Source organism: Erithacus rubecula (assembly GCF_903797595.1).
Source record: "Erithacus rubecula genome assembly, chromosome: 20".
NCBI lineage: Eukaryota > Metazoa > Chordata > Aves > Passeriformes > Muscicapidae > Erithacus > Erithacus rubecula.
Genome location: NC_136672.1, coordinates 9609659 through 9636232, shown reverse-complemented (window position 1 = coordinate 9636232; position 26574 = coordinate 9609659). Strand labels below are relative to the sequence as shown.

General features: G+C 48.3%; 1 protein-coding gene across 1 annotated transcript in view; it reads left to right on the top strand.

Annotated features, from left to right (window-relative positions):
- ABCA5 (ATP binding cassette subfamily A member 5) overlaps positions 1–24949 on the top strand; it is a 36551-nt gene extending 11602 nt beyond the window's left edge. The window contains exons 11-41 of the mRNA XM_079323479.1: positions 468–636; positions 2088–2146; positions 2594–2704; positions 3622–3797; positions 4180–4299; positions 5041–5179; positions 5935–6025; positions 7582–7721; positions 10149–10268; positions 10821–11022; positions 11270–11439; positions 11906–12039; positions 12847–12984; positions 13592–13705; positions 13901–14071; positions 15049–15162; positions 15420–15557; positions 15789–15863; positions 16363–16454; positions 16872–16998; positions 17081–17198; positions 17279–17370; positions 17526–17701; positions 18209–18284; positions 18364–18458; positions 19121–19240; positions 19426–19575; positions 20472–20551; positions 20746–20801; positions 21615–22626; positions 22826–24949. Coding sequence (XP_079179605.1) covers positions 468–636; positions 2088–2146; positions 2594–2704; positions 3622–3797; positions 4180–4299; positions 5041–5179; positions 5935–6025; positions 7582–7721; positions 10149–10268; positions 10821–11022; positions 11270–11439; positions 11906–12039; positions 12847–12984; positions 13592–13705; positions 13901–14071; positions 15049–15162; positions 15420–15557; positions 15789–15863; positions 16363–16454; positions 16872–16998; positions 17081–17198; positions 17279–17370; positions 17526–17701; positions 18209–18284; positions 18364–18458; positions 19121–19240; positions 19426–19575; positions 20472–20551; positions 20746–20801; positions 21615–21722 — 3671 coding nt within the window. The 3' untranslated portion in view covers positions 21723–22626; positions 22826–24949. The remainder of the gene's footprint in view (positions 1–467; positions 637–2087; positions 2147–2593; positions 2705–3621; positions 3798–4179; positions 4300–5040; positions 5180–5934; positions 6026–7581; positions 7722–10148; positions 10269–10820; positions 11023–11269; positions 11440–11905; positions 12040–12846; positions 12985–13591; positions 13706–13900; positions 14072–15048; positions 15163–15419; positions 15558–15788; positions 15864–16362; positions 16455–16871; positions 16999–17080; positions 17199–17278; positions 17371–17525; positions 17702–18208; positions 18285–18363; positions 18459–19120; positions 19241–19425; positions 19576–20471; positions 20552–20745; positions 20802–21614; positions 22627–22825) is intronic.
- The last annotated feature ends 1625 nt before the right edge of the window (positions 24950–26574 follow it).

Here is a 26574-nt window from a genome sequence, read left to right as displayed (position 1 = left end):
CCTGACTTTAAAAAGCTTAATTTTCCCCTATTTCTAGAGGCAAAACTTCCTTCCTGAGTTAACTACAACCTCACAATTTACAATTTCCTCTCGGAGGGCTGGAAATCAAAGACTGCTCTGCTTCTCCCTGTGACAGATGTAGTTGAACCTAAAAAAAAACACAGAATAAAGTCATTAATCTTGAGATTAAAGCCTGGTTAAGCCCCTCAGCTCTTTTCACCTCCAGTCCCTCTCTTTTCTCCCTGCCACTGCTCATTCAGCACTGAGGATTTCTCTGCAATAAAAGAATTGCACATTTATTTAAGTGGATCTGCCAGCAGTGGGGAAGAGCAATCTGGGAATTTGGCTGATGGAATTGCTCAGGAGCAGAGGTGTGGGCTGGCTGCAGGAGGAGCTGAAATCCCAGAGCTGAGGGATGTTTGTGGTTGGTGCTGAGGAATTAATTCCCTTTATTCCCTTTCCCCCAGGGGAGTTTGGCCTGCGCCGCACGCCCTTCTTCTTCATGAAACCCTCCTTCTGGTCAAAGCACAGGAAAAACTACAAGGAGCTCTATGAGAGCAGCATCAATGGCAGCCTGAGCTTCAGTGAGATTGTGGAGCCTGTGCCTGCAGAGTTCCAGGGCAAGGAAGCCATCAGGTAGAGCCCCTGCCCTGCCTGGGGCTGAGCAGCTCACCTGGAGTTTGCAGGGGCAGGTTGAGAACCAACCTTGGCTCTTCAAACAGCAGCTGGATTGCCAGAGCCCTCCCCACAGGGAATCCCCATCCCCAGGGCTGTGCATCCAAGGATAAATCCCAGGGTTTGGTGTGGGCTGAGTTCTCCTGCCCAGCCCTGCTGCTTCTCCATTCCCTGGGTTCTCACTGAGGCTGTGAGCAGCTGCAGATGTTGGTTGCAGATGTTGGAATGGGAGAATTCAGCTCCTGGGAGTGCACATTTGAGGGGAAAAACCAGAATTCTGGGTTCATGGGAAGGCTGTGGTGTTCTCCTAGACCAAAGGGGAATTTCATGGTGGTTTTGTCCAGCTGCCACCTACAGGAGGTGAAGAAAACAGGGGAATGATGTCCACACTGTCACCTTCTGTGCTGTGCTTGTGTCACCTCTTGTCTTGCTGTCCTGTGCTGTTTGGGGTTTCTGAGCTGTTGTTCCCAATGTCCTTTTAGCCCTTGTTTCCTCATTTCCCAGTGGTGTGTCCTCATGGGAGATGGGGAACTCTGCATCTCCACTCCTGGCTGGTTTCACTAATCCCAAATATTTGAGTTCAGTGATCAGCAGGAGTTTGGTGTTGCCCACAGCACCCACATCTCTTTGGGCATCTGCCACAGGTTCAGGAGTCCAGTTTTAATCCTGATGTTCCCATGAGAACACCTTGGCTGTTGTTGCATTATTCATCCACCCAGGACTCTTTCCACATCATCCCTCCACCAGCTCCAGCATTTTCACACAGTCTTGTCATCTTCCCATGTGCAAGTTTTACTTTCTTTCATACTCATTCTCTTCCCCATTACTCACCCTCCATAATCCACTCACCATCTCATTTTCAGGGTGAGGAGGCTTCCAAAATCCATCCTTGGTTTGGTGCCTCAGATAAACTGGTTGTTCTTTTCCTTTGGAAGAACAGCAGGGCTGGAGAGGAAGGTTTTTACCCCTCTCTCTGCTTTCTTTTACTGATTGTGATCAAGGGCTATCAGGAATCACATCTTTGGAGTCCATTCTGCTGTCACCTCTTTTCCTTCTCATGTCTGTGGAGTCTCTGTTGTGTTGTGCAACTGCTGGGGAGTAGCTGGGGAGAAGTTCCCCTTCCTCTCTTGGGAAGCCTCTAGTGCATTGTTGTACAAAAAAGAGACTCAGATTTGAAATAATTCAGATTATCATCACCTCAGAAGGAGCCCAGAAAAAACTTTCTGATGCCAGGATGGAGATGGGCAAAGTTTTGGGAGAACCTGTCCAGTCTCTTGATTTGCCTTGATGGGTTTTTAACACATCTGGTGCCACTTTGGTTGTCTTGTTGTGCTTGCTGCTGAGTGTTGATGACTCCAAATCCCATGTAAAGGTGCTGAGATAGTTGATGCCATAATGTGTCTTTTTTTCAGGATCAGCTGTGTTCAGAAAACATTCAGGAAAAAGGGAGAAACCGTGGAGGCTCTCAGAAGTAAGAACATTTCAGCTTTTTTGCTGCTCCTGGGATGCAGAGGAGCAGTAGCCTGAGTTGCTGAGTGATTTTTGTGTTTGAGTCCAGGCTGGTTTTGGTTTCTGTTGGAGGGGTGGGGCCCTGGAGCACGAGTGCCAGATGTGCTTGTGCGTGTCCTCTCTCACACAGTGAGCCCTTCATCCCTCAGGAATGCCTGCTGCCATCACCCCAACTCCTCCTCTGCCCCTGTGGTGATGTCCCCTCCCTGCCCCACCTCCCTGATGGTGTCACCTCCTTCCCCTGGGTCCCTTTGAGACGTGGCCACCCCAATGGGTGTGGGACCACCCCAGCCTGCCCATGGGGTATCCCCCAGGCAGAATGAATGCAACCCCAAATGTGAGCATCAGGATTGAGGCTGGGGAGCCAGGATCCCCCCCTGACACTGCTCTTGCTGTGCCCTGGGAGCAGATTTGTCCTTTGACATCTACGAGGGGCAGATCACAGCTCTGCTGGGGCACAGTGGCACCGGGAAGACGACGCTGATGAACATCCTCTGTGGGCTGTGCCCCCCCTCTGATGGTGAGTGCAGGGCTGGCTGAGCCCCAGGCCCCTCTGCTGCTCTGTGGCACCAGCCCCAGAGCTCTGGGCTCCTCTTTCATTGGGTTGTCTTAAATAAGGAAAGCAGCTAATAGCTAAAAAGGTTATTTATTACAAAGCACATCAGTCTCAAAAGGCAATAGCAAAAAGCAATGGCAAAGCAATAGCAATAAGTGAATGGCTAAAAGCCACAATGGCTGAAAGCACCAACTCTCCCCAATACAAACTCTTATAGGATTTTTCCAACAAGCTAAGATGCAAACTCAGACCACACTCCTTAACCTATTAGAATTCTAGTTTCTTACCACACTAGGTTATCTACAGAACTATGCATACAATCTATCTTGTTCTATCTAAAAAATGTCAGCAATATTCTTACTATAACTCTATTATGTCTGTCCTGTCTTCAACTGTGGGTCTGGAGCCTCTTGCTGAAGGTATCAGTGTGTTTCAACCTTCACTAGAATTCACTCTGCTGCTCTGGCATTTGAAACTTTTCACTCGCTAAAAGCATTAGAACTCACCCTAAAACTTAAATGTCTGCTTTATGTGTGAGTGGCTTAATATACTTCAATCATCCAAAGGCTTTAATTCAACCCCTGCACTCTGATTTCTCTCTGAAGAATTCAGAGTGGCTGAATCACTGACCCCAACACTGGGGGAGCCCTGCTGCCAGCCCTGGCCTGATCCCCTTGCTGTTTATTCCAGCATGAATCACATTTTCTCTGGGTAAATTCTGAGCCCCTTGCAGCCCTGTCCACGCAGGACTGTGAAATTCTCTCTGCTGATTCCACTTCCAGAGGAGAGTTCCCAGCCCACAGCAGGGAGTGGGGATGAGCTGAGCTTTAGGGCCCAGCCCTACCCAAACCATTGCCTGATTTGGTGCTGGTTCCTTGCAGGGTTTGTGTCTGTCTACGGGCACAGAGTGTCTGAGATCGACGAGATGCTGGAGGTGCGGCAGATCGCGGGGGTGTGCCCCCAATCTGACATCCACTTTGACATTCTCACTGTGGAGGAGAACCTCTCCATCTTTGCTGCCATCAAGGGCATCCCCCAGAACGATTTGATACAGGAGGTAACTCACCTGGCCACGGGTGTTGTCTTAAATGTGCGTTTTTAACCTGTAAATCAAAATATCCTTGCAGGGTTTTCATTCTGCAGGGAGTTATTGCTTTGTGGTACAATGCACAAAGAGGCTCAGGCAGATATTTAGACAAGGATGAACTTCTAATTTTTCCTAAGATGAAACTGCCCATTAAATATTTTAAATCTGGTATTTTGGTCCAGTTATAGACACCATTAAACTTTGTGTGTAGGTTGTGTAGTTCAGATACAGAACGCACTGGGAACCAGCAGCAGCTAATTTGAATGTTAATTGTTAATATCTTGGTTTTAAAAATTTATGGGTTTTTGTGTATTTTTTTAATAATAAAAAATGTGTTTCTTGTGTTTTCAAGGTGCAGAAGGTGTTGCTGGATTTGGAGATGCAGCCCATCAGGGACAATCAAGCCAAAAAATTGAGTGGGGGGCAGAAGAGGAGGCTGTCAGTGGGAGTTGCTGTTCTTGGGAACCCCAAGGTGAGAGGGGTGGAATTATTCCCAGCTTGGTGTTGCTGATCCATGGAAGGCTTGGTCTCTCTTGTCAAAACCAACTAATGTGCAAAATACAGAAATTGTTCCTTTGAGCTGCTTTTTATCTTCGTTGATGGTTTAATTGCAATCATTTCAATCTCTCAACCTTTGTGCTTGAGGCTCAGGTAGTGGCAGCAGCTTTGGGTTTGATCTCTTTGGCAGTTAAATCGTGTGGCAAAGTTTTGTGTGTCATTTCTGGCAAGGTAGCATTTATCCCCCACCAGTGAAATTGTTGGATGCTTTTCTTCCAAAGGCACCCAGGAGCAGGAGCAGAGGCAGAGAGCTCTTTTGTGTTCCAGCTCTGTCATTTTTGGCCTGTGAGGACAGGGACTGCTTTGAGATCTGTGGTTAAAAATGATGAGTGTGACAGTTCCTGGGGATTTAAAAGCAGGTGTGTGCATTTAACCCTCAGCAGAAAGAGTGAATCCATGGCTAAATTGTGATTCTACCACATAATTCTGTTGGAACCAGAATAAAACATGTTGTGGCATTAATTAATTACAGGATTTTTCCATTTGCCACAACAGGAGATGGATTTATTCAAAGCACAGTGACAAAAGCTTGTTATCCTGGGATGTTCCCAGTTTCAGGGGAATACCTGGCAGGTTTGACACAAACCCTCCTGGCTGTGCTGGGGAGGGATTGGTGAGCTCAGGGCTCTGTAAAACCCTTCTGATGGTGCCCCAGGTGCTGCTGCTGGACGAGCCCACGGCAGGGATGGATCCCTGCTCACGCCACATCGTCTGGAACCTGCTGAGGAGCAGGAAAGCCACAGGAGTGACTGTGTTCAGCACCCACTTCATGGACGAGGCTGACATCCTGGCAGGTGAGCCCAGCCCTGGCTGGCCAGGGGTGACTTTGTATCCCCAAATTGTTCTGGTGGTGTTGGATGTTGAGTGCTGCAGTTTTCAGACTGGTTCCAGGAGTGAAGGGGGAGAGAAGTGCAGAGTTTGTTGCCAGAGCCTGCCCTTGTTCCCCCACATCCTTCACACAGACTGGGCTGTGTGCAGTGAGCAGGAGAGAGCTCTCCTTTGCTTTTAGTTAGTTTTTCTGGCTAGCTGAAGCAGAGAAACTTCCTAAACTATAGTAGTTCTTCATCTTCTTGTTCTTGTTCTTTTCGTTCTTCTTTTCGTTCTTGTTCTTCTTCATCATCTTTATCTTTTTCTTCTTGTTGCTGTTCTTCTTGTTGCTGTTCTTCTTGTTGGTCATCTTCGTCTTCGTCTCTTTCTTCTTCCCCCACTCCTGCTCTGAACTAAAAACCCAAAAAATCACCAAGAGCTCACACCTGTAGCTCACCAGCCCTGGCCTGAGCCACAACATCTCCCAGTGCCAGAGGGACTAAAAACAAACCTATTAAACAAACAGGTTTTCCCACTTCTCTCCAAAAAAAATATCTCCCCAAACCAATTATAAAGAAAAAATACCTTAAGCCTGTTTCCTAAAAAAAAAAAAAAATAATTAAAAGTTTCCTCCTCAATTTGCCCTAAACCAAAACACTGGGGTGCCCTTGCTGTGGGATGCAGAGGGGCTTTGGGGTGAAATCTGGATGTTCAGAGGGCCCCTCCTGGCTTTGCTTTGCAGATAGAAAAGCTGTGATTTCCCAGGGGATGCTCAAGTGCCTCGGCTCCTCCCTGTTCCTCAAGAGCAAGTGGGGCATTGGCTATCGCCTCAGGTAACCTGGATTTCAGCATGGCCTCACCCCACAAACCCCTCACACCCCAAACCCTCTCACACCCCAAACCCTCTGAGATCCTAAATCCTGCTGGATTTCAGCATGGCCTCACACCCCAAACCCCTCACACCCCAAACCCTCTGAGACCCTAAATCCTGCTGGATTTCAGCATGGCCTCACACCCCAAACCCCTCACACCCCAAACCCTGCTGGATTTCAGCATGGCCTCACACCCCAAACCCCTCACACCCCAAACCCCTCACACCCCAAACCCTCTCACACCCCAAACCCTCTCACACCCCAAACCCTCTGAGATCCTAAATCCTGCTGGATTTCAGCATGGCCTCAAACCCCAAACCCCTCACACCCCAAACCCTCTCACATCCCAAATCCTGCTGGATTTCAGCATGGCCTCACCCCACAAACCCCTCACACCCCAAACCCTCTGAGATCCTAAATCCTGCTGGATTTCAGCATGGCCTCACACCCCAAACCCTCTCACACCCCAAACCCTCTCACACCCCAAATCCTGCTGGATTTCAGCATGGCCTCAAACCCCAAACCCTGCTGGATTTTCAGCATGGCCTCAAACCCCAAACCCCTCACACCCCAAACCCTGCTGTGTTTTCAGCATGGCCTCAAACCCCAAACCCCTCACACCCCAAACCCTGCTGGATTTCAGCATGGCCTCAAACCCCAAACCCCTCACACCCCAAACCCTGCTGTGTTTTCAGCATGGCCTCAAACCCCAAACCCCCTCAAACCCCAAATCCTGCTGTATTTCAGCATGGCCTCACACCCCAAACCCTCTCAGACCCCAAACCCCCTCAGACCCCAAATCCTGCTGTATTTCAGCATTCCCTCACACCCCAAACCCTCTCAGACCCCAAACCCCCTCAGACCCCAAATCCTTCTGGTTTTTCAGCACTCCCTCAGGCCCCAAACCCCCTCACACCCCAAACCCCCTCAAACCCCAAATCCTTCTGGTTTTTCAGCATTCCCTCAACCCCCAAACCCTCTCAGACCCCAAACCCCCTCAGACCCCAAATCCTTCTGGTTTTTCAGCACTCCCTCAACCCCCAAACCCTCTCAGACCCCAAACCCCCTCAGACCCCAAATCCTGCTGTATTTCAGCATTCCCTCACACCCCAAACCCCCTCAGACCCCAAATCCTGCTGTATTTCAGCATTCCCTCAACCCCCAAACCCCCTCATACCCCAAACCCCCTCAAACCCCAAATCCTTCTGGTTTTTCAGCATTCCCTCAGACCCCAAACCCCCTCACACCCCAAACCCCCTCAAACCCCAAATCCTGCTGTTTTTCAGCATTCCCTCAGACCCCAAACCCCCTCAGACCCCAAATCCTGCTGTTTTTCAGCATTCCCTCCGACCCCAAACCCCCTCAGACCCCAAATCCTGCTGTTTTTCAGCATTCCCTCACACCCCAGCCCCCCTGAGCCCCAGACCCCCTGAACCCCCAGACCCCCTGAACCCCCAGACCCCCTGAACCCCAAACCCCCTGAGCCCCATCCCCCTGAGCCCCGTGCTGTTTTGCAGCATGCACATGGATCCCTGCAGCAGCAGCGAGGCCACCACGGCGCTGATCCGGCAGCACGTGCCGGCAGCGGCGCTGCTGCAGCACAACCGCGAGCAGCTGGTGTACAGCCTGCCGCTGCGGGACAGCCACCGCTTCCCGGGTACTGCGGGGGGGTTTTGGGGGGTTTTGCGGGGTTTTGTAGGGTTTGGGGGATTTTGCCATTTTTCGTGGTGTTTCGTCGTGTTTCGTTGTGTTTCGTGGGGTTTTTGTGGGGTTTTTGTGGGGTTTTTGTGGGGTTTTGCCATTTTTTGTGGGGTTTTGTTGGGGTTTTGCGGGGTTTTGTAGGGTTTGGGGGGTTTTGCCATTTTTCGTGGTGTTTCATCGTGTTTCGTGGGGTTTTTGTGGGGTTTTGCCATTTTTTGTGGGGTTTTGTTGGGGTTTTGCGGGGTTTTGCTGGGTTTTGTAGGGTTTGGGGGGTTTTGTCATTTTTTGCCGTGTTTCGCGGGGGTTTTTGTGGGGTTTTGCCATTTTTTGTGGGGTTTTTGTGGGGTTTTGCCATTTTTTGTGGGGTTTTGTTGGGGTTTTGCCATTTTTTGTGGGGTTTTTGTGGGGTTTTGCCATTTTTTGTGGGGTTTTGTTGGGGTTTTGCGGGGTTTTGCAGGGCTTTGCGGGGTTTTGTAGGCTTTGGGGGGTTTTGCCATTTTTCGTGGTGTTTCGTCGTGTTTCGTGGGGTTTTTGTGGGGTTTTGCCATTTTTTGTGGGGTTTTGTTGGGGTTTTGCAGGGTTTTGCAGGGTTTTGTAGGGTTTGGGGGGTTTTGTCATCTTTTACCGTGTTTCGCGGTGTTTCGCGGGTGTTTTGTGGGGTTTTTGTGGGTTTTTTGTGGGGTTTTGCCATTTTTTGTGGGTTTTTTGTGGGGTTTTGCCATTTTTTGTGGGGTTTTGTTGGGGTTTTGCGGGGTTTTGTAGGGTTTGGGGGGTTTTGCCATTTTTTGTGGAGGTTTGTAGGCGTTTGTAGGCGTTTGTGGGGTTTTGTGGGGTTTTGCCATTTTTTGTGGGGTTTCGTCATTTTTTTGTGGGGTTTCGCCATTTTTTGTGGGGTTTTTCCACTTTTTATGGGGTTTTGTGGTTTTTTTGTGGAGTTTTGCCATTTTTTGTGGGGGTTTTGCCATTTTTTGTGGGGTTTTGGGGGGGTTTTGCCTTTTTTTGTGGGGGTTTTGCAATTTTTTTGTGGGGTTTTGTGGAGATTTGTGGGGTTTTGTGGGGTTTTTGTGGGGGTTTTGCCACTTTTTGTGGGGGTTTTGTGGGGGTTTTGCCATTTTTTGTGGAGTTTTGTAGGATTTCATGGGGTTTTGTTGTTATTTGTGGGGTTTTGTAGGATTTCATGGGGTTTTGCATTTATTCGTGGGTTTTGTGCATTTATTCGTGGGGTTTTGTGGGTATTTGTGGAGTTCTGAAGGCATTTTTAGAGTTTTGCAGGTATTTATGGAGCTTTGTAGCATCCTCTTGCACAGGATCTACAGAATCTACAAATACACAGAAATCATACAAAAACCTACAAAAATTCCTACAGAAATCATTAAAAAACCCTACAAACTCTTGTTGTGAACTGCAAAGGGCCTTGAAATTCCATGGAGAGAGGGAGCAGAGGGGAGGATCTCACTAGGTGGCAGCAATTATCTGAGGATAATTAGGCAGGGCTCCTTGTGGCCTCCCAGAAATAAATGGAATTAAACCAGCACCCTCTGCACGGTGTGGGAAGCCAAGGGAGCATCAATATTGATGGGAATATGCAGCTGCTATTCCATAAATTTTTTTTTTCCTCTATTGCATTGGAGTTAATGATTTATGTGCTTTGCCACTGGGTGCACTTTGCTAAAAGGCTGAGATTGAATCAATTCCCCCAAACTGTTTCAGGGAGAAGCTGAGGTTGGGAGCACAACTGGGACAGGAGAAATTGTGGAGGGTTGAGGAGTTTGGTCAGATATCCCAGTGCTTCTCCCATTTGATGTATTTGAATTTCCCTTCAGCCTCACCTTGGCTCTGAAGCTCCTTTTTGTTTTTTAAAGTCCTTATTTCATAGGATTGACAAAAACCCAGTGACATTTTCCACCCCAAGGTGCTGTTAAGTTCTCCCACTCTGAACCTCATGTTGGTCTTCAAGTTATATATATACATATATATATATATATAAGTGTGTATTTTTACAGATATAAAATGGCTCAGTGGTTTTATTTCTAAGATCCTTGTGCAGGGATTTAGACAAGTTGTCCTGGGGATGATTTTTCCAGGAGAGGTCACCTTGAACCTGCCCTGAGAAAACTTTGAGCCCAGGAGTTTCAGGATGCTAAGACAGTTTTTAGAAGCACCACAACTTCAGCAAAACCACATTTCCTGACCACAGACACTGAAATTTAATGCTAAAAGGAGCCTATCCCACCTTGGTTCTCAATCCACAACCTGTCCCTTCTGATTTATTTGCTCTTCCCACATCCCTGCTTGTTCTCAGGAGGGTTTGGGGTGGGTGTGATGTGCCTGAAGGGCTCTTGGAAGTGCTGGAGCAGAGTTTGAGAGCTGCCTCTGTCCCCAGGTTTGTTCTCTGACCTGGACACCCATTCCCACCTGGGGGTCATCACCTATGGGGTGTCCATGACCACGCTGGAGGACGTGTACCTGAAGCTGGAAGTGGAGGCAGAGATTGATCAAGCAGGTGGGAAGGACCAGGGCTCTTCCCTTGGCTCCTCTCTCCTGTGTTTTAATCTTCTTTTTCTGCCAGGGTGGGCATTAAAAGCTCAGGATGGTATTTCTGGTTCAGATTCAGATGTTTAGTAATTCTTATCCATGGGATGGGATGGGATGGGATGGGATGGGATGGGATGGGATGGGATGGGATGGGATGGGATGGGATGGGATGGGATGGGCTCCATGGGATGGGCTCCATGGGATGGGCTCCATGGGATGGGATGGGCTCCATGGGATCCATGGGATGGGCTCCATGGGCTCCATGGGATGGGATGGGATGGGCTCCATGGGATGGGCTCCATGGGATGGGATGGGATGGGCTCCATGGGATGGGATGGGCTCCATGGGCTCCATGGGATGGGATAGGCTCCATGGGATCCATGGGATGGGCTCCATGGGATGGGTGAGGTGACTCCTACAACAGCAAGAAGGAGGAGTCTCTGGCCCCTGGCTCCAGCTGCTCTCCCATTTCCCAGCTCTGTCAGAGCATCAGTTCCCTGGATTTCTCTGCCTCTCTCAGATTACAGCGTGTTCCACTCCCAGCAAGCTCAGGATGAGATGGACACCAAATCCCTGGATGACATGGAGCAGAGCCTGCTGGTGCTGTCTGAGGCCAAGGCACCAGCCATGAGCAGCTCAGCCCTGTGGAAGAAGCAGGTTTCCACCATAGCCAAAGTGCATTTCCTCAGTCTGAAAAGGGAGAACAAGTGTGTCAGAGTTATGTGAGTACTGGGGCTTTGTGAGTCCCCAAACCTGTCTGAGTGACACCAGAGAAAGCACATCCTGGCCTTCATTTCCCCCCATAGTTACATTTTAAAAATAGCAAGTGTGGAGCTGTAAATTCTGTTAATAAATGGGGTTTTAGGGGATGAGGGAGATTGTTTTTGGTTTTTTTTTTAATAGCATGAGCAGAAAACTGGGTTGGCTTTCACTGAGTTGTAATAAACCCCAATCTTTCATTTCTTCCAGGTTGTTGCTTTTCCTCATTTTCCTTGTAGTTCAGATTTTGTTGTTTTTCATACACCACATCATCAAAAATGCTGTGGCTGCCATCAGACTCTCCCCAGATCTGTACTTGCTGAAGCCTGGAGAGAGCTCCCACAAGTACAGGAGTCGGCTGCTGCTGCAGAACTCCACAGGTAGGGCAGCAGCTCCTCTCCTCCTCCCAGCTTTTGGGCTTGGGAATGAATTTTCTCCTTGGAATTAACCCAGATGAAGAGTTTCCAAGTGCCCAGGGGTGGTAAATTGTCTGTTTGTCTCATGGGGTTTGGTTTGGAGATCCTCCTCCCACCTCCACGTCCTTGTTCTTGCTGTGTCAGAGATGATTCAGGTGAAAGAAGTGGCCAAAAACGTTGAGATAAATCAACATTAAAATCCTGCTGTAAAACATCTGGGAAAATTCCTTTTTTGTTTCAACTGAGGATGTTTTAAAAGTGCCCAGCAGTAGAAACCAGCACCTTTTGAGCTGTGCATTGCTAATTCTGTGTCAAATCCTGCAGGCTGGTGATGAGGAGGGATTTAAAGGACATGCCTTGGGGGTGGGGAATGGCTGGATTGCATCATCCTGAAGGTCTTTAATGATTCCATGTTGTTTTCTGTCCCCAGAGTCGGACATCAGTGACATTGTGCACTCCCTGGGGAGCATGAACATCCTCTGGGAGATGTTCAATGACAGTGATTATGTCTCAGTGGCACCTCACAGTGCAGCTCTGAACGTGTTTGCCCTCGAGGCCAGGCAGGTAAGGCTCACACAGAGCAGCTGCTGGGGCTGGGATATCAAATTATTACCTGAAAAGCAGCTCTGGAGTCATGGAATCAAATAATATCATACTGCTTATACAGCAGGCTGCAGAGTAGGAATATTAGCAAAGTAAATCTTCTTCCATAATTATAATTACAGTAAGCCAGTCAAACTTCCTTCCCCTTTTCTTCCCCACAAGGACACAGAAAGCCAGGAGAAATGTTCTGCTTCACAGGACACTTGGCAGAGGAATTTTTTATGATTTTTTTTTTTTTTTATATTTGTACTTGACTGAATTACAGTTTGACAGAAGTATAATTCCATGGCTCTCTCATGTGTAAAGAAAAATCGGTTTCTTGGGCTGTTTGTGTTCACAGTAACAGGAAGATCTGAACTTTGGGATCATAATTAATCCCCAGCAAGGGAAATACTTTGCAATGTGCCAGCTCTGGCTCTTGTTCCCATTTTTATTCCCTGACACTGCTGCACATCTTTGCCTGTCTGGTTTGAAATCCATTAGCAGGATCATCCCTTGTGTGTTTTGTTTCCCAGACTGTAATTGTCTGGAGTGCCATTTGTCAGAGTGTCACTGCTCTGTGAAACATGCTGGGAATTTATTCCCAGGAATTCCTCCTCTGAGAGCAGGAGTTTTCCTGACTCAGGCTGTGTGTGACAAGCACCCTGAGCAGCCCAGAGCTTCCTGCAAAGCACTTGCTTATGCAAAATTTATCCTAGTGTTCAGGTTTAATTAAGGAGAGCCCTCTCAGGGTGGAAGGATTAATACAGCACATATTTTTCTTTCTAGAATTATGTTTTCAACATCATATTCAACAGCACCATGGTGCATTCCCTGCCAGTTCTGATGAATATTGTCAGCAACCTCCTCCTGCACAGTCTGAATGTGACTGAGAGCATCCAGATCTGGAGCAACCCCTTGATTCAGGTGAGCAGCTCCCAAAAAATCACCCTGGGACACTGTGGGGAGGGCAGAGCATCCCTGGGTGGGAGGGGGAGTGCATAAACACCCCCCAAGCCAAGGGAAAAGCTGCTTGGGACTGTCTGGGGGGTTTAAGAGATGTGAAAGGTGAATTTTGCTCTGCAGGTTGTGGAAGGGGAGGAGAAAAGGGGCTTGGAAAGAGGATGTTGTGTCAGGAATTAAAGGTTGGGTGGGGCTTGGAGCAGCCCAGTCTTGTGGGAGCAATTGGGGGTTGGAATGAGGGGATCCCTACAGTTCTTTCCAGCCCAGACCATTCCATGGTCCTGTGAATTAATTCATTAGGAGTTTGTTGGTGGTTGCCTGCAGTTCTTGGTCTGGAGGGGCCTTTGGGAGAGGAGAGGACCTGCTGCAGGAGATAAATGCTCTGATAGTTCTTCAGTTATTTATTCCTCATATAAATACTCCCAAAACTTCCACAGGTGTTTTTCTTCCTGCTGCAGCTCAGGTGATCTTGACATCCACAGACTTTTTATTTTGGCATTCACAGCTGTGTTCCAGCTCCTAATGTAATGTATTCCATTCTGGCATTGAATAAATGTGATTTCTATCCCAGGATCTTCCAGACACAATTTTCAGGCTGGAGATCTATTTTGAAGCTGTGTTACTGGGGATCATCATCACTGGGATGCCACCCTATTTTGCAATGGACAATGCAGAAAACCACAAGGTAATGTCCATGCAGAGATGCACAGGGGGGTTAAAAATCCTGGGATTTGGGGAAAGATCCCAAGAGAGGTTTAAAACAACACCATGGGTGGCACTGGGATGGAGCAGATTTGGGAAAAGCTTTTCTGTGCAAAGCTCAGGGGTGGATTTGCACAAGGCTAATTTGAATTAACAGCTGATTAATGCTGTGTTGCAGATCAAGGCTTATACCCAGCTGAAGATTGCAGGGCTCTACCCCTCAGCTTACTGGACTGGCCAGGCTGTGGTGGATCTGCCTCTGTTCTTCTTCATCCTCACCCTGATGATTGGCAGCCTCTTTGCCTTCCACTATGGTGTTTATTTCTATGTGGGCAAGTTCCTGGCTGTGGTGAGTCAGGGTTACCTTGTTCCCTACAGGTTTTTTCATTTTCTTCACTTGATTCAGCTGGATTCTCCCCATGGATTCACAGGGAAAATGCTGCTGGCACAAAGAATGTTTTTTGTGGGGAAAACAGCTCCAGGTTGGGAGTTTCTTTCAGGGCTGGAATAAAACAAAGCAGCACCAGGGGAAGTTGAGGTTGGACACAGGAAGAATTTGTTGACAGAAAGGGTGGGTGGGAGTGGAAGGGGCTGCCCAGGGAGGTGCTGGAGTCTCTCCTGGAGGTGTTGAAGGAATGAATGGCCCTTGGTGCCATGCTCTGCTCACATCTCAAAGCTCTTTTCCAGCCTTGTTGATTGTTAAAACCAGGATTTCTCCAGGAAATGCTCCCTTCTCCCTGCTGCCTCAGCTCTGTGCTGAGATGGAGAATTGCTGTTTGCTCCAACTCCTGCTGCTGCCAAGGGCACAGTGACTGAGCACAGCCCATCTCTGCAAAGAGCTGCAGATGGGATTACATGGAGGAGACCACAAGAATTCATGTCTTTGGTATTCAGAGCATTCCCTGTGATGCTGGCTGGAATGGAGAGGAATTCCCAGCTGCTTTTCCAGAGTTAATCAGGTTTGGGATGTGGCTGCAGGGCTGGTTTGCTGCCCTTGTTTGAATTTCTACAAAAAATGCTATGGTGGAATTCTTAGTATTTGCCAGAATCTTGAGGTCAGCATTTATGGGAGCCTGTGTTATAATAAAAAAATGAGAAAAAGTTTAAAGGAAACTGAAGAGAGGAGTTTTTGCCTCTCCACACATTCTTTAATTTGCATCTTTAATAATATATATTATCCATGAACCAAGGCAGCAAAATACATCAAATAAAGTGACAAAGATAAATCCAGAGTTGTATATCACACTGAGGTAATTCCAGATGATCCTTATGCAAAAAAAAAAATTCCTGGTGCACATTCCTGAGAAACCTTTCCTGTCTCTGCAGATTTTTTGCCTGATTGGTTATGTCCCCTCAGTTGTGCTCTTCACCTATGTGGTCTCCTTCACCTTCAGAAAAGTCCAGAACACAAAGGAATTCTGGTCATTTATATTTTCAGTGGTGAGTGCCTTGGCCTGGAGCTGGGATGAGTGGGAAGACTGGGGATCTCCAAAGCCACTTCAAAAAAATTCCAGTTCTTTTGTTGAACTGTGTGTCCCTAATGCACAGGAAATGGGAAACTTTTACCAAAATCTCCCTCACTGCCATATCCTGAGTGATAAAAGCTTTAAGAAAAAGTGCCTTAAATTCATCATCTTATTCTTAGAGAATCTGAAGTAGGTGAAAATGGATTTTTTTTCCCCTTTTCTTTGGTACAGACAGCCTTGCTCTGCACAGTGGTCACTGAAGTGTCTTTTTTCCTGGACCATTACCTGGTAACCACAGTCCTGCATTATATCTTCTCCATCTCCATTCCTATTTATCCCCTTATTGGCTGCCTGATCTGTTTTATAAAGGTAAGAGCACTCCAGGGATCCTTTCCAGAGCCCCTGGACATGGCTGGGATTGGGTGGGGGTCTTCAGTGTGTAGCCACTTAACACCTGAAGAATAACAAATGCTTGGGGGAAAAAAATCACCTTGTTCCTATTAAACAAAGTGCTTTGTTTTAAAATGGGGAATAATGAAAATGAAGTCTCTGGTAGGTGATTATTTACTGACCATGATTTTTTTTTCCCTGAATTCCCAGGTCTCATGGAAAGGCAAGAGTGAGAGTGGGGGATATCACGACCCCTGGGACAGGCTGCTGGTGGCAGTTCTGGCTGTGAGCATGGCTTTGGCTTCTTTTCTTTATTTATAAATAGGAAAAAAAAAAAATCCCAATTTGCTGTAGGGAACTGTGGTTCCTGCTGGGATCCCCTTGTGCCCATCATCTTTAGCAGTAAAGTTTTGCTCTGTACTGAGCCTGCAGCAGCAGCAGAGTCAGGAAAACTGCTGTGCCCACCAGGGTTTATATTGATAGATACAATAATTACAAATATCACATTATATTACTGCCAGTATTAATTCTGATTATTAATCCCTGCTGATGGAGCAAGAGCTCCAGAGCAAGGACAAAAACCCCAAATAATTACTTTGAAACCTGAACTCCCTTCGGTTGTGCATCCTCAGACCCGCTGAGCAGCACTTAATGAAAAATTTCATATTCTTGGCAAGTCCAGCACTTGTGTGGTGGTGCAGAGCTGGAGCTCCTTGTCCCCCATCACTCTGGGGGGTCTCCCCCAGGCTGCCCAGGTGACCAGGGTGGTTTTTGTGTGCCTCAGCCCTACCTGCAGTGTGTGGTGTGGCTGTTCCTGCTGCGCTGCTTCGAGCTGAAGAACGGAGGGAGGATGGTGAGAGAAGATCCCTTCTTCAGGTGTGTCTCTTGAATGGTTTTTTTTTCCCCAAGACATTGTCTAAATAAACTGGTTTTGAAGGTGCTGCTGGTGGTTAAACTGGGGTGTACAGTAGAAGAAATATCTTTCATTCCATCCCATCTGAAGTTGTCACTGGGGTGCAGAAATCCGGGGGTTCATTTCCTTTCAAGTTACCTCACTGCAAAATCAGGGATTTTAAAAGGGTGTTGCCTATGTAAAAACAAGGGAATTGTCATCCCCCATTGCACACAAGGATGCTGCAGCCCCACAGATGGCTCAGCAGGGAGGTGACACAGTGACACAGTGACAGTCCCTGAGTCCCTGGGCTGAACTGCAGGAATCTGCCCATGGCTTTGAGCCCCAAATCCCTGAGCCAAGCTCAGCTGAGAGCCTGCTGCTGTTTCCCTCCCTTTTAGGAAATGCTTTAGCAAAGCCAAGCCCTGGAAGTTCCCAGATGTGCCCCATGAGGAGAATGAGGATGAGGATGTGAAGGCAGAGAGGCTGCGGGTCAAGGAGATCCTGAGCAGCCCCAGGAGCCAAGAGGTGAATCCTGCTCTGCCCAAACCCCCCCCTGCAGCCCCCCAGAGCCCCTGGGACCTGCAGCCACCCCCCTCTTCCCTGCCAGATGCCAGCAATCCTGGTCAGCAGCCTGCACAAGGAGTTTGATGAAAGGAAGGAATTTCTTCTGGGGAGGAAAATAAAGAAAGTGGCCACCAAACATGTTTCCCTCTGTGTGAAGAAAGGTTGGAGTTCAGCTGCTTTCTTTGATCTATCTTTTATCAATATTTGATCTCTGGGCAATGTTTGTATTGTCTTTTTTCAGGAGAAATCCTGGGTTTGTTGGGACCCAATGGAGCTGGGAAAAGCACATTAATTAATATGCTTGTTGGAGAGATTGAGCCAACCAGTGGGCAGGTATGTTCCAGTAGCATAAAAAAATCAACCCATATTTCAGTTTTATTGTTGTTAATGCAAGCACTCCTGAGGGCATCTTGGTAAAACCATGCAAAAAAAAAAAAAAAAGGAAATGTGTAATATTCTGGATTAAAGTCTAGGCATTTTCCTCACAGGTTCTGATGGGAGATGATTCCCTGGGGCTGAGCAGTGAGGATGACTCTGTGAAATTCGTGGGGTACTGTCCTCAAACAAACCCTCTGTGGCCAGACATCACCCTGCAGGAGCACTTTGAGATTTATGGTGCTATCAAAGGCATGAGCCAGGCTGATGTTAAAGAAGTCATCAAGCGGTGAGCACTTCACTACAGAAATCTTTCTGCTTCAGCTGAGGTTGCCTTGGCTTTTTTAATCTTCAGACTTATTGCTTTTTTTGGTTTTTTTTTTCCCCCCCATCTCACCTTTCCCAATGCAATTTTTGTTTCTACTGAAGTTTGGTTTTAAGCTTGGCTGAAATTCTGCCATTCGTAGGTGAGGAGATGAAGGTTCATCCACACAAAATTCAATTGGGATTTTAATTTTGATTTTTTTTTTTTTTTTAAAGTTATATTTTTAAGGTCATGAAGTGCTAACAGTGACCTTTGCAGAAGCTGCAAGGATGGGCACTCCTGCCCTTGGAGCTGTTTCTGTGTTGTCATCAAGGCTCCTCCAGAACAGGTGGTTTTGGATTGAAGCTCCAATTCTGCTTTTTGCTCTGCTTTTTTTTATACTTGATACACAAACATTTGTAACTGAGCTGCTCAAAAGCAGCTGGTGAGGGGGAATCCAAACCATCCCCCACCTGCTCCTTCCCTCCCCAGCATCTCCAGTGTGCTGGATCTGAAGGACCACCTGCAGAAGACAACCAAGAAGTTGGGAATGGGGCTGAAACGCAAGGTGAGGGGGCTCTGGGGTCACTCTGGGGGTCCCCAGCCCCCTGCCTGTGCTCACCCTGCCCCTCTGCCTTCCCCCCCAGCTCTGCTTTGCCCTCAGCATGCTGGGCAACCCACGGGTCACTCTGCTGGATGAGCCCTCCACTGGGATGGACCCCAAAGCCAAGCAGCACATGTGGTGAGTGCTGGGGCTGAGCTGGCACCAGAGAGCCCCACACAGCTGGAAGGGACCATGAAGATCATCCAGTTCCACCCCCCTGCCCTGGGCAGGGATAGCTTCCAATAAAGCAGAATAATTTCTGCTTAATATCCCATCTAACCCTGCCTTCTGGCAGTGGGAGGCCATTCCCTGTGCCTGTCCCTCCATCCCTTGTCCCCAGTCCCTCTTCAGGCACTGAGAGGAGCCCTGAGGTCTCCCCTCTTTGGATTGAACACCCCCAACACTCAGCCTGTATCCTCAGCAGAGTGCTCCAGCTCTTGGAGCATCTCCCTGGCCCCATTGGACTCTCTGCAGCAGCTCCTCCTGTGCTGGACACAGAAAACACAAAAAAAAAGGAGAAAAACAAAAAAAGGAGGATCAGCCTAACCTGTGTTCCAGGTGCAGTGCAGCTGTGTCCTTTCCCAGAACAACCTGGGAATTACAGCCTTGAAAGTTGAAAGAAATCCTTAAATTAATAGAAGGAATACAGTTCTTAAGAAATGCAGGTGTTAATTGTTGCATTGGGAGTAGCAGTAATCCATAAATAGAGGGTCCATCAGAGCCCTCCTTCCCTCCTAGGGCAGGATTTGCTGTTCCATGCCAGATGTCTCTGTTCAGGGCTGGTTTGGGCTGTTTTGCAGGCGGGCAATCCGAGCAGCCTTCAAGAACAAGGAGAGAGCAGCAATCCTCACCACACACTACATGGAGGAGGCAGATGCTGTGTGTGACCGTGTGGCCATCCTGGTCTCAGGGCAGCTCAGGTACCACCAGATGCCCCTGGGGCAGGGGGCACAGCCAGCTGGCACCTGGGATCTACTTCCCTGAAAATACAGATCAGTTTGGTTCCTTAAATGTGGAGCAAAATGAATCCTTACCTGCAAAAAGCATCTGCTTGAGCTTAGGCTGTCCTTGAGTACAACTTGTGTTTTCTGTCACTAATCTGTAGGTGTATAGGTACTGTCCAACACCTGAAGAGCAAGTTTGGCAGAGGATACTTCTTGGAAATGAAACTGAGGGAAGCAGCAGATGTGCAGCAGGTGGAATATCTGCAGAGCCAGATCCTGCACATCTTCCCCAACGCCAGCCGCCAGGACAGGTGAGGTTTGACAGACACCCAGAAAACACTGGTGTTATAAAAACCTCTGATTCCAGCAGCTCCTGGCACTGGGGGAGGATTGTTAATATTTACACACAGCTTTAAATAAATGAAGGATGAACAAAAGGAAGGGATGTGGAAGGCAGCAGAGCCCAGGCTGCCAGGGCGGGGCCGGGAGCCCACGCAGATGTTTGGCACGGAGGAAGCAAAACTGGATTTCTGCATAGCTGTTCCCTGACAGCTTCCTGCTGGGTCAGGGCCTCCAGGAAAGGGCTGAAATCCCAGTCTGACTCACTGCCCTTACCTGGAAGTGCTCTGGGTCTCAGTTTGAGTGTGGGCTGGCTGCTGTTCCACCAGGGCTTGGCTGGGTGGCTGCAGACACTCCACAAAGGGCACTGCAGCATCACAGCTGTGGGATCCTTGGGGGGTCGTGGCTGTGACCCTTCCTGAGCATCAAAGGAGCATCAAATTCACCTCAAAAATTAGCTTCAGCTGCTATATTGATAGGGTCAAACCTGGGAGATGGGAGGGGAGTTCCCTGTCCAGCAGGGGAATGATGCAGCTCCCTGTGCAAACATCCAGAGTGTGCTGGGACCTCCCAGCTCAGCTGAAATCCAAAACCTCAGGACTCTGGGAGCTCCAGGAGGCAAATCTGCCATGAGTAAGCAGAATAGAAATGATTGAACCTGAGTGGAAGAGCATGAACTTAAACAGTCTCAGGGGTTTCAGCTGATGCACCTGAACCTGCATCATTCCCTTCCTCCTCATGTGTTCATAAGTCAGAATGACTGCATTAACCTTCAGAAAAGGAGTTTAAATCCATTCCATGGGGTATTAATATTTTTTCTTTGAGTGATTTTGCTTGAAGCTTAATTTGTTTTGCTTTTTTGTTCCAGTTTTGCTTCTATCTTGGCATATAAAATTCCTAAAGAAGATGTGCAGTCCCTTTCACATTCTTTTTCCAAGCTGGAAGAAGGTAATGAAGCACTTGAATACATCACACACACACAAATCCTTTTGTCTCCCATAACTGACACCTCTGCCATGTGATGTCACTCCTCCATTGCTGTTCCACATTTCTTTGATTTAATTTTCTTTTGTTAATGTTGTCCCCAACTCCAAATGAAGAATAAGTGTCCCTAAATCTCCTCTTGCTGATTCTTTCCCCAGTAAAACATGCCTTCAACATCGAGGACTACAGCTTTTCTCAAGCAACACTGGAGCAGGTGTGTTAAACTCTGTTCTGTGAGTGTAAACCCTGCCAGGTGAAGGAGTCAGAGGGCAGGGATGGGTGGGATATTTGGCAGGAATTCCTCCCTGTGAAGGGGAAGGATGGGATGGAATTCCCAGAGCAGCTGTGGCTGCCCCTGGATCCCTGGAGTGTCCAAGGCTGGGTTGGATGGGGCTTGGAGCAGCCTGGGACAGTGGGAGGTGTCCCTGCCATGGCAGGGCTGGGATGGGATCAGCTTTAAGCTCCTTTCCAGCCCAGAACATTCCATGAGCCTGTGATGAGCAGCCCTGGGCAGGCAGCTCATCCCCCAGGCTCTGCTCCCAGGCTGCTGGGGCTGCTTTGCTGATGCCTGCTGGAGCATTTTTGGGAAACTAAATTCCCTTTTTGCAAAGTGAATCACATCTGCCAGCTCTCCAGCTCCTCTTTATTCCTGTTTTCCCCTCTAAAAATAAGATGCCAACTGCAGTGACTGGAAGAAAGCAAATGGCTGTTATTAGTGGAAAAGCTGCTCTGATTTATTCCAAGAACAGGCATTTGCTGTTGGTAGCTGGAAGGAGAGTGAAGCTGAGACTTGTAATTGCTTATTGTGGATTAATTATTGCTGACAATTAATGTCCTTCAGTGCTGAACTTCCTTTTCATTGAAGAAAAGAGGTGGGAGGGTAGGAGTAAGGAGAAAAACCTCAAAATCCTAAGAATACTCGGAGATGAAGAAACACATTAATTACTCATGAGGGTTTTAGCATGAGTTGTATTTGTGACCAAGGAAGTTGCTACAAGCAGCATGGGGTCTTTTCCATGTTTTGCAGGTGTTTGTGGAGCTGGCTAAAGAGCAGGAGGAGGAGGAGAGCAGCTTTGGCACCCTGAACAGCAGCCTGTGGTGGGAGAGGACACAGGAGGACCGAGTCATTTTCTGAGCTCCCCCTGCTCCTGGGTGCCAGCAGGAGTCCTCTCTCTGCTCCTGGAGCTGGGCTGGGCAAGGCCAGCTGGCTTTGGAAGCCCTGAGCCTGCCCCACCACCCTGGCCTTGGCAATAACACCACAGGAGCTGGGAGCACCCCAGGGCTCCTCTGGCTGAGCCCCAGCCCCTCTGGGTTTTTTTGGGCAGGAGGGCACAGCCAGGCAGTCTCCTGGTGCTGGTGGCTGGTGCAGGAGCTCCCACCTGCCTTTCCCTGGCTCTGCTGAGCCTGAGGTTGGGCTGTCCCTTGTTAAATCCTGTGTGTGAGCAGAGCCAGCTGTGCTGGAGCATCCTGTGCCCCTGGGCTGGTTTGCAGGGTCTGGCTGTGCCCTTGGGTCCTGCACACCCAGCCCTGCCCCTGCACCAGCCCAGCCTGCCCTGCTTCTGCTTTGAAGATGCACCTGCTTAGAAGAGAGGGGGAAAACCACTGCAGAGTCCCTGTGCTGCTGCAAGGAGGCTCCTGGACTGCACCTCCAGCGTGGCTCAGCATCCCAGCAGGCTGGAAATGTTCATTTGCAGATCAGAGTGGCACTTTGCTCCATCCCCAGCTGTGTCCTGCGTGCTGGGGGGCACAGGGGGTGCACAGAGTGGATGTGCTCCTTCTTCCCCTGCTTGGCTGAAAGGACAAAGCCAGGGCTGGGTGGCTGCAAGGGTTGCAGGATGTGGCTGCAGGGGTTGCAGGGCTGTGGCTGCAGGGTTTGCAGGGCTGTGGTTGCAGGATGTGGCTGCAGGAGTTGCAGGGCTGTGGCTGCAGGGGTGTGGCTGCAGGGGTTGCAGGGATATGGTTGCAGGGCTGTGGCTGCAGGGTTTGCAGGGATGTGGCTGCAGGGGTTGCAGGGCTGTGGCTGCAGGGTTTGCAGGGATGTGGTTGTAGGGATGTGGCTGCAGGGATGTGGCTGCAGGGGTTGCAGGGTTGTGTGGCTGCAGGGGTTGCAGGGCTGTGGCTGCAGGGCTGTGGCTGCAGGGTTTGCAGGGATGGGGTTGCAGGGCTGTGGCTGCAGGGGTTGCAGGGATGTGGCTGCAGGGCTGTGGCTGCAGGGGTTGCAGGGTTGTGTAGCTGCAGGGGTTGCAGAGATGTGGTTCTGCCTTGTCTCCATTCAGAGCAGTCTCATCCTTCCCCTGGGTGTGGCCATGTGTGTCCTGCCAGCTGCTCTCACACACAGTGCTTTGGAGATGTTTGCATTTTCCTTGCCAGTGCATTCATGAGCTCCAGTGCTTTCCCAGTCCCTCCTTGTGGTTGCAGTCAGTTACACAGGGCCCAGCCTGGCACTTTGCCACCCCCTTTGCAAAACCCCAAATCAAATGCTCCCAGTTCACAGCCTCATCCATAAGAAAGGTGCCTTTGGTTTGCATAGAAGCACTAAGAAGAGTAGAATAGTCCTTTAGCCTGAGATATGACAGATGTATGTTGAAAATATATTATTTTCTTGTTTTTTTCTACACAAAGCTATCATCACACTTTTAGTTTTATAAGGGGAAATTAAAGATTGCTCCCAGTTCATTTTGCTCTGCAATGAACAGAGATGTCTTTCTATTGAGACATTGGCTTCATAAGTCATACCGTTTATCTATCTTCACTTTAAAGTTAGAAAAGACCTTTGTTTTTCATGAGAAAAAAAAAAAAAAAAGGGTAAAGTTGGAGTAGTGTGTCCCAGCTGTTTGTAATTATCAGGCAATAATGTGTGTGGTATGTCTGATAATGGTTTATCAGTGTGTTCAGCCCAAATCTGTTTCCATTAGTTTGTTATTTGGGGATATGAACTCCTTACTCAGAATTGTACTTCCTCTTTTGTACCCACAGGTTGCATAGAAATGCACAACTTTGGGTTTGTATGTAAAATTTGAGCCCAAACCCTACAGAAAGCCCTGGACATCCCATTTGCCTCCTCAGGGAACCACAGCCCTGGAAATGAGGGATTAAATTAAAAGTTCAGGATTAAAGCAGCTCTGCCTGAGAAGGGTGAACCTTCCCTGTCAGAAAAAGAAAAAAAAAAACCAAATTCAGGTGTTTTCTTTCTTTAACCTCAGCCCTGCTGGTGCCTGGGAACTCTGAGCTTTTGCCTTTAATTGGAGCAGTTTGGGACTCAGAATTCTCTTGGCACTTTCCTATGGAGGTTTGTACAAGTTGAGTGCATTTTTCCCAATTCCCACATTTCTTTGGTCTCTTTTTGCCAGTGGTGTTTCAGCCAAGTGTCACCTGCCCATCAGTCCAGCACATTCTTGTCACGTGGATTTAGGGAATTAGTGTGACCTGTGAGGAGCCTTGCTGTCTGCCTTGAATTTATTCTTTCACTTGGAGTTAATGGTCTGTAAAATAGTTCTGTGCTGTCTGTTTCAGATATTTCCATATTTCCTCACATTTCAGATGTGAAAATTTTGGATTAGCTCAGTTTGGTGCTGTTGTTTATCTTGGAGGAGCCCAGTGGGTGGTGGCACTGGCTTTTGTGCAGCTACAGAAAGGACAGAGAATTTGGCTTATTAAATTAATTCCCAGTTTGGGTGGGATCTTTTTGGCCTGAGTGACATCACATGTTAAAATGGGGTAAAAATTCCACCCCAAAACATATCCTCATATCAGAAGTGTTTCAAAGTGTCCTAAGATATCTGTAAAATAAGCAAACAGGCAAAATTAAACCAGGGAATGCCCTGGGAACAGCAGAACTTTATTCCTGCCATTGGAAGCCCCTTGGTTCAACTGCTACCAGTGACATTCCAAATCCCATCCATCCAACACACACCCAGCTGTGCTCACAGAGATAAACTGGATTTGGGGGGGATTTGGGGTAAATCCCCAGGTTTGGGTCACATTCCCAGATCCTGGAGCTGCTTTGCAGGGTTGCTGTGAGCAGTGATGTGTCCAAAGTTTGGAAAACGCATTCACTCCATGGTGTTGTCACAAGGTTGTATTTTTCTATGGAGAGTTTAACATGTCTGGTTTTGTTCATGTTCCCAAGAAAAGTCCTCATTTAAGAGTGTCTGTGTTTGGCAAGTGGGATTTCTTGCACAGAGCTGTGGCAGCAGGAGGTGTCAGCCTGAAGGTGACACGTTTGTGATGCTGCTGCTGGACCACGTGCAGTTCATTTTACACACTTGCCTTCCTTCCAGCACTTGGCTGTGCTTGTAAAGGTGAGGATTTCCCCTTCCCCAGCAGGAAGTACTTCCAAAATAAAGATGGATTGGGTTGTTAAACTCTTGGCTTTCTGGGTGTTTTGCTGTGCTGGAAATGGGGGTGGTTTTCAAAGCCTGGGCTGATTTTGGGGTGCACCAGAGTTTCAGGTGGTTGGGCTCAGGCAGAGTGTGGGAGGCCTGGTTCTTGGCATGGCCAGGGCTCTCAGACTGCAATATTTACATATTTTAAAGTGAATTTGGGGGAATTCTGCAGTGTTGCAACACTCAGCATCCGACCACCCGCGTTTCACAGCCGGGTTTGTTCAGCCCAGCTCGGGGCCAGCAGTGACCCCAGGGCAGCTGAGTGCTCCTGCCATTGTCCATCTGCAGGCCTGAACCACCTCCAGCCACTGCAAAATTAACCCAAATAAAAAAAAAATAAATTTATTCGTGGAGCTGTGCCCAAGGTGGATTCGCTGCTCTGGGTGAGGGGCAGTGAAATGGGGGAGGTTTGGATGAAGGGATGGAGGGCACTGCACAGACCCTGCTGAGGAAGAGGAGGAGCTGCCACCTCCAGCCTCATGGGTCAGTGAAGGTGCAGCAAAATAAAAGGGGTTTGTGCTCCCTGAGCCCCTCAGTGGAGAGGAAATAACCTCACAGAAGTTTAATCTGAGATGGGGACAGTTCCCAGCAGTTCATACTCATTTGTTGCTGATGGTGTGGAAGGGCAGTGTGCCATGCTTTTCTTTTTTTTTAAAGCTCTAAAATTAATTCATTCCCTTATAATGCTCCTTTTAAGAGATGTCCAGAAAGTCCCTGATTTGACATGCTGGATTTCTCTTTGATAAGGGTTTCCTGGAGCTCTCACTGTTCCTTTTTCCTTTGCCTGGCACATCCCCCCTGGAAGGCTCTGGCTCCCTTCCCAGCCCCTCTCCTCCCTCTGGCAGATAGAAAATCTGGTCCTGAGCCCCCTCCTCAGAAAATGCTATGGAGCATCTTCTTGAGGGATTATTTTAATGATTTTTGAGATGCTCTGTGCTCTCAGGGAAACTTTGAGGAGTTGCACCAGCATGGGAACCCCAAGGAGTGCTTGAAGCAGAGTTCGTTTTTCTGCGAAAAAAACCCTTTTCTGTAGAAAATGTGCAATCAGGCAGGGCTGGTTCCCACACTGAGGCACAGGTTTTGGTCAGAAAGTGCTGTTTTTTGGTGAAATGCAGCTCAGATGGGTTTTTGCAGCCAGCAGGAGCCTCCTCTGTTGCCCAACCCGAAGGGATGCCGGAAAACGCTTCTGCTGCTCTCCTAAATGAGCTCATGCCTTGAAAATGAGTAAATCAGCAGCTGCAGCAGAGCCCTGGCCTTTTGTTAAGCAACAAGCAGCCAGCCCTTGTGGTTTGAGGCAGCTCTGCAAATCAGATGCACAATCCTGGAGCTGTGCAAGTTCCGAGACAGTCGAATCCATTGAAACGTTGAATTATCCCGTGGCCAGCTCGTTTGGATTCCCTGCCTTGCCTGATTTCCTCACCTCCCTGTTTGGAATGCAGATCCACTGGAAAGATGTTCTGTTTTTAAATACCCAACACACTCCATCCTGCTCCCAGCTGTGCTGCAGCTGCTGGAAAAGCAATTAAAAGGAGTGGAAATTGAAGGGGAAAAACAAAACCGCTCAAAACAACAGGGAAAGGAGAAAGAAGAACTAAAATCCTG